Consider the following 14,313-nt stretch of genomic DNA (forward strand, 5'->3'; position numbering starts at 1 on the left):
CAGTTCTTATGGTTTCATTTTTCAGAGAAAGATGAACCTTTTTCATGTAAGAATAGAGTTCAACATCATGAAAAATCAAGTTTGCATAGAACTCACGAACCAAGATTGGATAAATAGGTTTTCAGATTTTAAAAATGGGAGTCCATTTTAAATCATGAAAATATGATGTAAAATCAATTCCTTTCTCAACAAGATTTTCCAGATTAACAACAAATGATGTACATAAGGGGCGGTTTACCAAAACTTGGGAATGAAACTCATAAGCTGCACAGGATATAAAGCAGTTAGGGTCAAAGTGAGAGTGGCTTTTACCATATTTATTCTTGAAATCCAAAGAGTCAAGGTTTAATGGTTCTCGGGTGTCATGAAGGCTAGGCCATTTGGAACATTGAGAATGGCTTGAAGGATGAGGGGTGGAGCGCCGTAGTGGAGAGGGACGAGGAAGGGAATGTTCTTCCTCTTCGGGAAAAGGCTCCTTTTCTTTTGCATCCTTCTTTTGTGATGATCCCACTTCCTTACGCGTTGAAGCCCTTGGATGAATGACTTTTCTCCTCATAGAACCAGTGGAATGGGAAGAAGGTGAAGAGGATGAGTGAGAGTGAATGTGTATGTGAGTGTGGGATTGAGGTCCTTTGGATGATGGAAGATTTTTAAGAATGGGGGTACGGGTGCTTCTACGGATAGGAAGTTTCTTTCTCATGTTGAAGGAAGTAAAATGGAGAAAGAGAAGATGAAGAGAGTGCCGAAGAGAGTGGAAGGTGGAGAGAGGTTACACCATCATAAATGCTTAGTGGAAGATATCTCATTTAAAGTAAACAGCATTGAATGAAAACGGCTTTCAATAAGGAATATAAAAATAAAAAAGAATCATTGAAAAGACGACCTTTCCTTGAGAAGTGGAAGAAGTTATAGGAAAAAGATTTTATTTGACAAAACTCCCCTTTTAGAAGATATGATGTGAAAACCTTCTTAAAATAAACTATTTAAAAAATAATAAATTTATGATACCAAAAATAATGAGCCAGTATCACAGAGTGGGCTTAAGGCGGTTGAACGGGCTTGGGTCCAAGGTACCAGATTTCAGTCTCCCCCTATTTAATGGCTTGTTCATCACTTGCCCAGATTTGTCTCCCTGTTACCTACGAGACAAAAACACACAGAGGCATGAAAATCACATTTTTTCAACAGAACTTCAATCCATCATCCCTAAATTGTTTCTTAATGAACAAAATCTGTCTTCACACAGAGATTTAGTGAAAATGTCAGCAAGTTGCTCTTCAGATTTTACAAGTTGGATATCAATAGTACCTTTTTGCACATGTCCCCTAATAAAGTGATATCAAACCTCAATGTGCTTGGTTCTAGAGTGCAATACAGGATTTTTTGAAATATTTATTGCACTTATATTATCACAAAACAAAGGTATACTATTAATTTTCAATTTGTAATCTTCCAATTGAGTTTTAAGCCATAAAAGTTGAGAGCAACAAGCAGCCGCGGATATGTATTCGACTTCAGCCGTGGATAAAGCAACAATGGCTTGCTTCTTGCTTGACCACATGTTAAGTGAACTTCCAAGGAAACAACACATTTCGGATGTGCTTCTTCTATCCACTCGGTCTCTCGCGTAATCTGCATCACAAAATCCTACTGCACAAAACTCATTAGATTTAGGATACCATAAGCCAAGATCACATGTGTCCTTAATATATCTAATGATTCTTTTGACGGCCAAAAGATGGGATTCTTTTGGGTGAGGTTGAAATCTAGAACACACACCCACACTTTGAGCAATATCCGGCTTAGAGGATGTAAGATACATAAGTGATCCTATCATTCCTCTATACCTTGTTTCATCCACATCTTTGCCATTTTCATCCTTGTCAAGTTTAGTGTTTGGATGCATAGGAGTTCCCATTGGTTTGGAGTTTTCTAGGCCAAATTTCTTGATTAACTCTTTGGAATATTTTCCTTGGTGAATAAAAATACCACTAAGAGTTTGTTTGATTTGAAGACCAAGAAAGAAAGTTAATTCTCCTATCAAACTCATTTCAAACTCACTAGTAATTAGTTTTCCAAACTCTTCACACAAGGATTCATTGGCCGATCCAAACACAATGTCATCCACATAAACTTGAGAAAGCAAGATATCATCATTAGATTCTTTTATAAACAAAGTAGTATCAGTGGCACCCCTTTAAAAATTATTTTCCAACAAGAAGGCACTAAACTTTTCATACCAAGCTCTAGAAGCTTGCCTAAGACCATAAAGGGCCTTTGATAGTTTAAAAACATAATTTGGAAACTTTTTACTTTCAAAATCGGGAGTTTGAGCCACAAATACTTCCCTATCTATAAAACCATTAAGAAAAACACATTTGACATCCATTTGAAATATTTTAAAGCCCTTGTGGACAGCATAGGCAAGAAGCAACCTAATTGCTTCCATTCTTGCTACTGGAGTAAATAACTCATCAAAATCAATACGTTCCTCTTGATTGTAACCTTGGGCCACTAGTCTAGCCTTGTTACGAAAAACACTACCATCCTCACCCAATTTATTTTTGAAAATCCATTTTGTACCGGTTACCTTTTTACCATAGGGATTCGGTACAAGGGTCCAAACCTCATTCTTATCAAACTGTGATAGCTCTTCTTCCATGGCTTTAACCCATGATGGATCTTCAAGAGCTTGCTTCACATTAAGAGGTTCCAATTGGGACAAGAAGGCAACATTGCTTGGTTCTATTTGCTTCTTGCTTGAGGATCTAGTGGTTATGCCTTGTGAAGGATCTCCAATAATGAATTCATGAGGGTAATCCTTCAGAAATTTCCATTCACGTAGCATTTGAGGAAAGGTTCTGCCTTGACGAGTTTTAGTAGGCAACTCTGTTCTGGATTCTCTAGCTTGTTTAGGAGACAAAACAGAAATGTCTCTTTCATTTTGAAGAGAAGTTTCTGGATGGACAGATTCAACAACTAGGACAGATTTGAGATTTTCTTGATTGGCTTATTGGTTCACATCAGTTTCACTACCTGCATCATCATCTAACACAGCACTTGGAATAGAGTTAGAATCACAAAAAGACATGTGTATGGATTCCTCAATTGTTCTATGTTCTTTGAGGTAAACCCTAAACGCTTTGCTAGTGGTGGAGTATCCAACAAACATTCCTTCATAAGATTTTGGATCAAATTTTCTAAAATTTTCTTTATTGTTAAGCACAAAACATTTGCATCCAAAAATATGAAATTACTTAAGATTAGGTGGAGTTCCTTTCCAAAGCTCATATGGAGTTTTCTTTAAACCTTTTCTAATGATGGTTCTATTTAGAATATAACAAGCTGTGTTTACAGTTTCAGCCCACAAAAACTTTGGAACATCATTTTCACAAAGCATTGCCCTAGTCATTTCTTGAAGGTTTCTATTCCTTCTTTCCACAATCCCATTTTGTTGAGGTGTTCTTGGGTATGAAAAGTTATGTGCTATTCCAAATTCATCACAAAAATGTTCAAAATCTTGGTTTTCAAATTTAATTTCTTTCCATGATCACTTCTCAAGTGGGCAATTTTTAAATCTTTTTCATTTTGGATCTTTTTGCAAAGAGAGGAAAAAGCATAGAACGTATCATTTTTGTGAGTTAAGAAAAGAACCCAACAAAATCTAGAGTAATCATCCACCACTACCAAACTATAATGTTTTCCTCCCAAACTTTGTGTTCTAGTAGGACCAAAAAGATCAATATATATGATTTCCAATGGCCTTTTAGTGAAAATTCCATCTTTGGGTTTAAAAGATGATCTTACTTGTTTGCCTAGTTGACAAGCATCACAAGTAATATCTTTATCAAATTTAATATTTGGAATTCCTCTAACTAAATTCTTTTTAACAAGCTTAGAAATTTGGTACATGCTTGTATGTCCCAATTTCTTATGCCAAAGCCATTTTTCAAATTCAAGAGAGGTAAAACAAGTTACTTTTTTATCCTTTAAATTCTCTAGAGTTAATCCATACACATTATTACATCTTTTTGCTTCAAACAAAATATCACCGGATTTTTCACAAATAACTAAGCAATCCAATTTTCTAAAAATAACCAAATATCCAAGATCACGCAATTGGCTAATACTTAGTAGATTGTGCTTTAATCCGTCAACAAGCAAAACATCACTAATAAAAGAAGAGAAGTTCTTACCCACTTTACCTATGGCCACTATCTTTCCCTTTCCATTGTTACTAAAAGTAACAAAATCTCCATCATACTCATCAAGCTTGATGAAGAATGTTGACTTCCCACCCACTATCCATATACCACATGTTGTCCTTTCTTTTGGATGCTACGCAAACCTACAAAAATACTTAAGTGACCTTAGGTATCCAAATCTTTTTGGATCCTTTAATGTCAAACCATCTCCTTTGTCCCAAGCCATTATAATCACAAATAATCTTGTAAACTTTATCTCCAATCATCCTTTCACTTATGAAGCATTGAATAGGAAAATGTCCATTCCGATTATATAATCTACAAAATTTTTTGTGTTGCTGTTTTTTAAAGCTTGTTGGGTTTTGAAACCTTATGTCATCCAAAGAGGATGTCATGTTGGTAAAAGAAGATTTTTCAATAAATTTTTTAGATTTGTGAAAACCCAAACCAGCTTTATCATAAAGAGGTTTTTGACTAGACAAGAGTTGATTTAAATTTTCAGAACTTTGAGTAAAGCTGGCTAGGTCTTCTTTAAGTCTTTTTACCTCTTTATGCAGCCACTAATTTTCCTCAAAATAATTTAGATTTGTAATCATAGAATGATGATATTCACAGCTCTTAAGTTCAACTTTTAATTTCTTGTTTTCTTCAACAAGATCAACAGCAATTTTGGCTTCCCTTAATTTATCTTTGAGAAAACTATTTTCTACTTTTAGAATGGTAACTTGAGATTCAAGATCATAGTTTTCATCTAAGAAGTATCTGATTTTTCCATTGAGATGATCTATCATAAGATGAAAATCTTCAGTTGAGGGTTCAGGAAATATTACCTCATTTACTATGTCGGCCATGAGACAAGTTTGGGACTTGGTTTCAGATTTCTCTTCTTCATCCGAATCATTCTCCAATTCTTCCCATGATGCCATGAGGCCTTTCCTCTTTTCTCTTTTTAGTCTGTCCTTCTTCTTCAGTTTATGACAATCAAACTTGAAGTGTCCAGTTTCTTTACAGTTTCTTTTCTCTTTGGTTTCCTTGAACTGCCTCCTTTGTTTCATTCCTTCAACTTCATCATTTTCCTGAATTTCTTAGCAAACAAAAAAAGTCATCGTCAGATAAATTTTCACTGGATTCATCATCCAGAGATTCAGTGATTGATTTGAGAGCAACTCTTTTTTTTGTATCTCTCTTTAAATAAGTGTTTTCAAAAGCAAGCAAGTTTTCTCTCAGATCATCATAGGTCATTTCATCAATACCACTACTTTCTGCTATTATTATAGTCTTGGTTTCCCACTCTTTAGTGAGACATCTCAATATTCTCCTCACAACCACAGATTCTGGATGTCTGATTCCCATATCATCCAAACCAGTGATGATAATGTTGAATCTTTCAAATATTTCATCAATTGTTTTTCCTTCTTTCATTGATAACATTTCGTAGTCTCTGTTCAGCATGTCTATTCTGGATCTTTTAACTTGGGTTGTGCTTTTATGAGTGACTTAAAGCTTGTCCCAGATTTTCTTTGATGTTGTGCATCTTGATACCCGTCGGTATTCTTTGAAGTTGACAGCACAGTTGAGCAGGTTGACAGCTTTAGCATTGAGCTCTATTTTCTTTATGTCATCTTCATTCCAATCGGCCTCAGCCTTGGGAACCACCACTCCATCAGCTCCTGTGGTGGTTGGAAATTGTGGACCTTCCATGATTATCTTCCAAAACCTGTAATCCACAGACTGAACAAAAATCTTCATTCTTTCTTTTCAGTAGCTGTAGTTCTTCCCATTGAAAAATGGTGGTCTATTGCTTGACTGTCCTTCTGTCAGAGTATAAGCCACCAGATTTGAACCACTGTTGACTGCCATCAGGATCTTTTCTCCAAGCTGCAAAGCTTGATCTCTTTGAGACCAAGCTCTGATACCAATTGATGGTAATCAGTGGCTAAGAGAAGCGGGGTTGAATCTTAGCCCCTTTTCACTGAAAATTAATTTCTGACTTTTAAAGGAACTTTAGGAGATATTTCTGCTTTATGTCTCGTGTCGAGTTAAGAGACACTTTTGTTTTGTCTCATATCGAGTTGAGAGATATTTTTGTTTTTGTCTCCTGGTAAACAGAAACAGAGAAAGGAGTAGGGAAGAAGAATTAACACCAGATATATCCTGGTTCAGCCACTAGGTGCAATGTGGCCTACATCCAGTCTCCATCACAATAATGATGGAATTTCACTATCTTTTCACAACATTACAAACACCAATATTTTTCTAGGAACTACCCATTCCTATCAGGGACAAATCTAGATTCTACACCCAATCTGAATTTGACTAGGACTCAACACCTAGCTTTTAACCGCAAAGTGCTAACCCAACTTGCAAGGGAATTCCCACAGGATCATGAAACACAACATACAGATGTATAAAGAACCTCTGAGACATCTATGTATTTTTCTCTAATATTGATCACTGCCTTTTTCCTCTCACTGATTTTTTCTTACAAACCTCACTATGTTTGCCTTTTTCACCATGAGACTCAGATAGACAATACTAGGAAAAAGAAAACAAAATGAACATCTTTGAAGGAGAAGAACTCAAGAAGCTCGGGTAGCTATGAGAACTCTGTGCTTTCACTTTCTCTCCTTGATCTCAACCCTTGGCCGTTCACCCTTAATATAGAAGGGGAAGCTTCCAAGGTTGAAACCGGTTCAACCAAGCAACTTCTTCTCCAACCAAAAATAGCTTCAGTTCGGACAAAGAGAAGAGAGAGGAAAACCAAAAACCAACATGCATGTACCTCTCTCAACCCTTTTCATCAAGCTTCTTCAATCTGAACCCTTGATCTTGTCTTTGGCTCCAAGAAAGGATTCAGACCCTTGATGATCTTCTGACCCAGAGCCGCTTCTTTCCTTCCATTTTTGCTTCTTCCTACGCGTAGCTCTAGAGGCTATCTTCTTTCTTTGATGAACAAAAATGGAAATGAACTTTTGCAATTGAGATCTTCTTCTCTGATAGAGGTGGATCCTTTCTTTTCTTAGTATGGATGATCTTGAAGCTCCTTTTCAAAATCTTGCCTTCAATAGCAAAGATCTTGTCATGTCTTACTTTAGATCTTCCTTCCTCATAGCCTTTCTTCTATAGGCTTCTTTGTGACTTCACTTTTCTTCTAATAACTTCTATCTTCTTCTTTTCTGATGATTGACATGACCGAATACAAAGAGAGAGGAGAGAGAAGAGGCAAAGCTTTCAATGCACAATAAACTCAATTTAATTTTGAGTTTCGGTTACTTATGCATGCAATTAACCAAATTGAATTTTATCTTTTCAGTTACCAAGGCATGAACTTAATTGAGTTAAAATTTGAAATCCATTAGTCCATGAAAGTAGGTAACCGAAGCATGCTTAAAGACTTGGGTCAATTGCTTTCTTTCTTTAATTTATGATGGGCCTGGATGGTTTTTCTTCCAACCACTTGAATTAAATATGTGATGAGCTTTCACTTGCTTGAAAACTGTACAGGATGTTGCCGGTACGGGTTGAGAGATGGATGGAGATCTTGCGGGTCGGGACGGATGTCGGATCCTTTGACTGGAGCAATGGGGGGTGGTACCTGTAAAGACACTCCGACGCTCAAGTCAGAATGGATCTGAGAGGTATATGGTGTGTAGAATGAATATCGTACCTGAGGGAGCCTGGGGCCTCCCTTTATATAGGGGATGGTCGTTCTCTTATCTTATCTTATTTGGTTAAGATAAGGGAGGCGTTTAAATTTGATTGTTGGTTAGAAGCTCTTAGTGGGCCGATTCTGAACCTTCTAAAAGGGCGAGACGGGTCAAATAGGGTAACCGGGTTCGGGACCGTTCTGGGTGTGGAGTCCGTGGGCCGGATCCGTAACAAAAACAAAAAACGAGCTTCCATTTTCTGGCCCGTTAGGAAATTAATTTTTTCTGCATACTAACAAAAACATCAAACAAATCATAGAAAATAATTTAAACACGTAAACCTATTTAATAATTTTCTAATCAATATTTTAATAATATTTGATCATCATTTAATTAAATATAAGTTTTCTAAACTCAACAATAACTTTTTAAAAGTAAAAAAATATATATCTAGTATTATTTTTTAATTGGTCAAATTTTAACGGAATCATAATACTTTAATTATTATTATGAACAAGAATACTCCTATCCAAAAAGAAAAAAAGGAAAAGAAAAAATCCAACTCACAATAATTGATCACTGAAAAGAGAAAAGAAATTAGAAATTCTATTATATTTTCCTTTTTAAACATTTACAAAGTTTCAAAATAAATTACTAATCTTGCATCAAAATATAAAATGTATGCTTTCTCTTTTTCCTTCCACCTCCGGTCCTCCACGGCTCCACCATCATTGTCACTTGGCCCTTCTTTCCGGTTCAGCTCTCCCAGCATGCAAGGTTTGGCTGTGCTGCTCTGTCTTTAGCCTGAAACAGGTTTTGGCCTGTTGTTTACGTCTCCACCATATTTAAGCTTTACCAACATCATAATTTATTATGTTTGGCCATCACTTTTAGTTATTAATCTGATTATTTTAGTATAATAATTTAATAACATACTTTAACCCATAATTTTAAATATTAATGACTAATTACTGATAAAAAATAATAAATTTTGATAATTCTCTAACATTACTCTTATCATTTTGTTTGATATTTTGATGGTAACTGCAATGCTTGGGCAAGTCTGATTTCTAGATTGTTTGAATTAAAAATCAGTGCTTTTTCGCAATATGCAAGAAAACTAATGAAAACTCATTACCATGCCCCTACAATAATAATATTGTTGAATTATATTGGTAACTTGATATTATTTCCATGAGTTTGATCAACTCCTTTTATTCTTGCCTTACCCAAAAAAATCTGGGACTTTTGATAATGATGCATAATTTTTTGCCTAGAACTATATAGAATTATCTTTATGGAGATATTGATTTCTCGTTCATGATAATAATGATAGTTGTATAACTCATTTTGCATGATTGCCTTTTCCATGTTGCAAACATAATTTGCTTCACAAAGCTGTTTAACCTAATAGAATAGTATGTCTTTCACAGGCTAAACATATCAAGTTTGTACGGAAAGAATTCACTAATAAGTCAAATCATACCTTGAGAATTTTGTGGCATTTTCAGTTACTTAGCCACTTTGTCTATCATAGAGGTTCTTAGTTGCCAGCAATCTCTATCATTTATTATAAAATATAAAAATATTATTCTTATATTAAAATTAGTTATCAATGTATTTATGTATAAATATATATAAAATTTATTTTATTTTTAATATATATTTATATTCTAACATGTATTAATGTATTTGTGTATAAATATATGTATAGTTTAATTTATTTTTAATATGTATTTAATTATATTTTAACATCTATTTTATATTAATAGCTAACTTTAATGACTATAATTTTAGTATATACATAACATAATCTTATAAAATAATGTTTTTATTTTTTTTAGAATAGCACATGACAATAAACTAATAAAAAATAATTATTATATTAGTATACATAAAAATTAGTTATTTGTATAATATATATATATATATGATAATTGATTTAATAATTAGTTTTTTTATGTATTATAATATTTTTGACAAAAAATATATCAAATATTATTTTTAAATTGGTCAAATTTTATTCAAAATTAACAAACATATCACACTCTTATTAACCAAAACATAATACTTTAATTACTACGAAAAATATTACTCCTGCTAAAAAAAATTAGCTCAGAATAAATTGATCATTGACAAGAGGAAAGAAATCAGAAATTCTATTATTTTTCTTTTTAAGCATTTACAAGGTTTCAAAATAAATTACAAACTATATCTTGCATCAAAATATAAAATGTATGCTTTTTCCATCCACCACCAGTCTTCCACCATCATTGTCACTTGGCCCTTCTTTCCGGATCAGCTTTCCCACATGCCTCCTCACCCACTTCTGGAACAGGGTTTACCAACATGGCTCTTTCTTTTTCTGGTCTTTGACACCGGTTGTGGCGGTTTAGTTTGATGCAATCATGCAAATTGGAATTAATTTACACTTCCAATTTTCTTTTTTTTTTTACTAGTTCAACTCTTCTTCTTCATGTTATGTTAGATTAACCCACTCTGCCGCAACCACATCTCACCATTTATGTCCCTCCTACCAATTCTTTCCAATATCTCTTTAATATAGATTCTGGAATTATCAGCAATATTTCACCATTATTCTCAGTTTAATATGTAAAATCTAGGGGCTAACACTAGTATAAACGATTTATATTAATAAAGTTTTATTTAAAAATAGCTGTGTATACTTTAAGCTTTTGTTTTAAACGTATTAATTAACACATATCCCTTAAAAAATATTCGATACGTTACACATAAAATTAAGCAATTCCTCAGGTCAAAATTAGGGAAGGAATAACAAAGGAAGAAAAAAACAGAGAAAACTAAGCAATAGTCACAACACCCACAAAAGTAAAGTGATAAGTTATGTATAAGATAATTAAAATCTTGTTATATATTATATTATATTATACCTAAAAAAAAGAGGACTATCGAGGGAAGAAAGCAGTTGTAGGCATCTCATTTACAGAGGATGAGAAAGAATATTTGGTGGTGTGACCTGATGAATGTGATTCATGTCCAGATGCATGCCTTCTTGTCCTTCCTTTCATGAAAAATGCTGGTTCCTGAGGATATGGCATTTCAACTGAATCATTTGTAAGATATGAAGCTATGGTCCCCATTGTAGGCCTCTCATCTGGATTTTCTTGTACACACAATAATCCAATCTGAATACATCTTTCAACTTCATTTGGATTATAAGATTCTTGCAGAACTGGATCCAGCAATTGAAATACTGATTCATCACTATTCCACAGTTTCCATGCCTGAAATCACAAATTAAATAAATGATATGTTTTGATTTGATTTGAATATTCTAACAGAGTTCATCACATGAAATTTTGGGGACTTGATACTCACATAACTCAAGAGGTCGTCAATACGACATGAATCAAAAGAAGAAGAATTCTTCTTTCCACTTATAATCTCAAGCACCATGACTCCAAAACTAAAAACATCTGATTTTACTGAAAATTGTCCATGCATTGCATATTCCGGAGACATATAACCACTGCATAATAAAGGGTTAAAAAAGTATTAGTACAATATAATAAACTAGCCAAGCAAGAAAGATTAGTTGATACCATCTAACCCAAATAAAAATGGTACAAGTCTAGAAATATTTTCATGTAGTATTGCATTACATTGCACATATTATTTTTCTTTGATCACAAATATTGAACCGGCAAATTAGCCAATATATTTTCAACTTTTAACTTGAACTAATGTGACAGGAAGGATAGTACTCGTTTTCTATATCTTTTCAAGATAATAAATGAAGAAAAAAAAAGGTGAATTTATCATGTGTAGAGGGATTTAGCTGGTAAAGTTAAGGATATATGACTCACTATGTGCCCACAACTCTGTTAGTACATCCTTGGATGTGATCTGTATCTACTATCCTCGCCATTCCAAAGTCAGAAATTTTGGGATTCATGTGATTATCTAGTAGAACATTGCTTGGTTTGAGGTCTCGATGTATTATCATGAGACGAGAATCTTCGTGAAGATAAAGAATTCCTCGAACAATTCCTTTTATGATTTTATAACGTTGCGACCAAGTTAATTCTCTTCGCTTGGAGGGATCTAAGATTGTCATCAACCAAAACCAGGTGAGAAAAAACAGAAGGGATCTTTCCTATGAACAACTAAATAATTTAATTAAATTATGATGTAAAAAAGATAACAAATAATTGAACTAGCATACCAAATAGGAAGTGATCAAGGCTCTTGTTAGGTACATATTCATAGATAAGTATACTCTCTTGATCTTCGAGGCAGAATCCCATTAACCTCACCAAATTCCTGTGCTGAAGTTTAGCTATCAACAATACTTCATTCTTGAACTCCTCCACCCCCTGTCCAGAATTTCTTGAGAGCCTCTTCACTGCTATTTCTTCTCCGCTAGGAAGAATTCCCTAGAACTTCAGGCCATTAGTACGAAAGTGCAAGAAAATAGAACAAGAACCATAATGTTACATTATTCTCATCACATAGTTTTACATAATGTAGCACCTTGTAGACTTCTCCATACCCTCCTTTGCCTATCCTGCTCCCTTGAGAAAAATTGTTTGTTGCGAATTGAATTGTATCCAAATCAAATTCCAAAGACTCTGAGGCACTCATATCAGGCCTAACTACAACAAAACAAAGTTCACAAGAACAGTTTCAAACTACTCTAGGCTTTTCTATCAAGGTTGAGAGTTGAGAGTTGAGAGTTGAGAGTAAGAAGAAACTAGTTAACTGGAATTACAGTTTTTTCTGATTCTGAGACCAGTCTTGCGTCTCTTCCTCAGTTTTCTTCGAAGGTAAAAGTAGCCAAAGCATAAAACCATCACCAAAATCACAACCACAACTGCAACCATAGCAATCACTTGTGTTCTGCTATTTCCTCCTCCTGTCAAAACATAGAACTATTTAACCTTTTCTTACTCAAATTTGAATGGATGCAAAAACTTTGATAATCCTATTCCTAACATTCATTTCTAATTGATTTTTAATATTAATTAAAAGAAAGAATATGAACTGACCCTTATTAGTTGTTGTTAATGTCCCGGAGGTACCTGAATGCTGATAAAACGGGTACGTTTCATACCTAACAATGCAACTTGGAAACAAAACACTTCCCCCTATGCTCCCGCCGCAGCAAGTCCTTGGAAATTCAGCCGCCGCGTCCACGATACACCGCTTGCAGTCAGCGGCTGAGAGGTCCGGCGTGCACTGAGCAAGACCGTACACTGTGGTGGTGGCAGTGGCGGCGGCTTGCTTCACTGCATACTTGTTATCAGAACCGCTAAGAGCCAACGCTGCTTCATTTCCAATCCCATTGAATATGGACCCTAAAGCACTGTAGAAACCTTTGCTGTGCAAAACCACAGGGTCCCCCAACGGGATCTTGATCTGGTACCTAAACACAAGCAGATTATACAAGATCCAAAACTTTTCAACTCAAACGAATTGAAATTCTTAAACTGTAGTGTAGGTACCTTGGCCATTCGTCCATGGTGGAGAAGAAGAATCTGTTGGAGTAGCGTAACAAGCACTCGTTGTACCAGATGACAGCCTCTTTAGCAGAAGGACACGACGAGGCTATGTTCTGCGCTGCGAAACCGACGCACTCTCGGCACAGTGCAAGTGGCACGTCACCGCGGCACATGAAGAGGCCGTAGACGGCGGCGTCTGAACCGTGAGAGCCTGCAGTTGCGTTGAAGAACCTGAGATTGTTGCCGTTGGTGACGTTGGAAGTAAGATATGAGAAGAGTGTGCTGAGGTTGACGTCGAAGGTGCTGTTTGGAGCGAAGGTGGAGTTGGTTGTGCAGTTGACTGAATCGAAAACAGAAGCTGAGGCATGTTCTGAAGTCAAAAGTACTGTTAGTGTTAGGGTTCTAAGTAAGAATGGTAGTGTGATATTTTTGGTGTCGAACATGATGATGAAGGTGGTGAAGTTGTGAATAAAGGTTTCTGCATTAAGAAAGGGAAAATAAGGAAACGATAATAATGATAACTCTTTAGTGTTGTAAATGTTCGTTGAAAAGGAGCACTGTAGAGGTGGCTATATATGAAAAGAAAATGTATGATATAATTGGATGGCAGTAGACTTTACGTGAAGTTGATAGCTGAGAGCTGTTAGATGAAAATTTAGTCAAATTAGTCAAATCATCTAACAGTTCTCCGCTATTAACTTCACGTGAAGTCGACTCCACCTGAGTTTCTATCTATAATTAGAACCGTGAGCATGAGTCAACAAAGCAGGATTTGACCCTCTTTGGACGATTGAGCTAGCGACTGTGCCAATAATGGAAAGTTGGAAACGTGAATGACACACCTTCTTCGTTCTCTGTGGATTATTATTTGCAAACTTATATTTATTTCAATTTGAGAAAATAAAATGTAAGTGTCGAATTGTATTTATCTTGAGATTCTTATCCAATCGTTTTGTCAAATCTTGTAGGTGGCGAAGC

At 35.1% G+C, this 14,313-nt stretch overlaps 1 protein-coding gene across 8 annotated transcripts; it reads right to left on the reverse strand.

Moving 5' to 3' along the window:
• Positions 1–9,984: 9,984 nt before the first annotated feature.
• On the reverse strand, positions 9,985–14,191 carry LOC112775280 (cysteine-rich receptor-like protein kinase 10). 8 transcript variants are annotated; one of them, XM_072226471.1, is made up of 9 exons: positions 13,339–14,191; positions 12,883–13,259; positions 12,606–12,749; positions 12,368–12,489; positions 12,060–12,270; positions 11,701–11,938; positions 11,213–11,363; positions 10,851–11,118; positions 9,985–10,421 (listed from the first exon to the last, which is right to left on the reverse strand). In XM_072226471.1, exons 1-9 carry the CDS (start codon positions 13,776–13,778, stop codon positions 10,375–10,377), a joined length of 1,998 nt encoding a protein of 665 aa, XP_072082572.1. In that variant the 5' UTR covers positions 13,779–14,191; the 3' UTR covers positions 9,985–10,374. The 8 variants fall into 8 exon arrangements, with proteins under 8 accessions (XP_072082572.1, XP_029151424.1, XP_025674612.1 ...); XM_029295591.2 differs by having other exon boundaries at positions 10,765–11,118; XM_025818827.2 differs by having other exon boundaries at positions 12,597–12,749; positions 13,339–14,188.
• Positions 14,192–14,313: the final 122 nt, after the last annotated feature.

This window comes from Arachis hypogaea, chromosome 19 (genome assembly GCF_003086295.3).
Source record: "Arachis hypogaea cultivar Tifrunner chromosome 19, arahy.Tifrunner.gnm2.J5K5, whole genome shotgun sequence".
Taxonomy (NCBI): domain Eukaryota; kingdom Viridiplantae; phylum Streptophyta; class Magnoliopsida; order Fabales; family Fabaceae; genus Arachis; species Arachis hypogaea.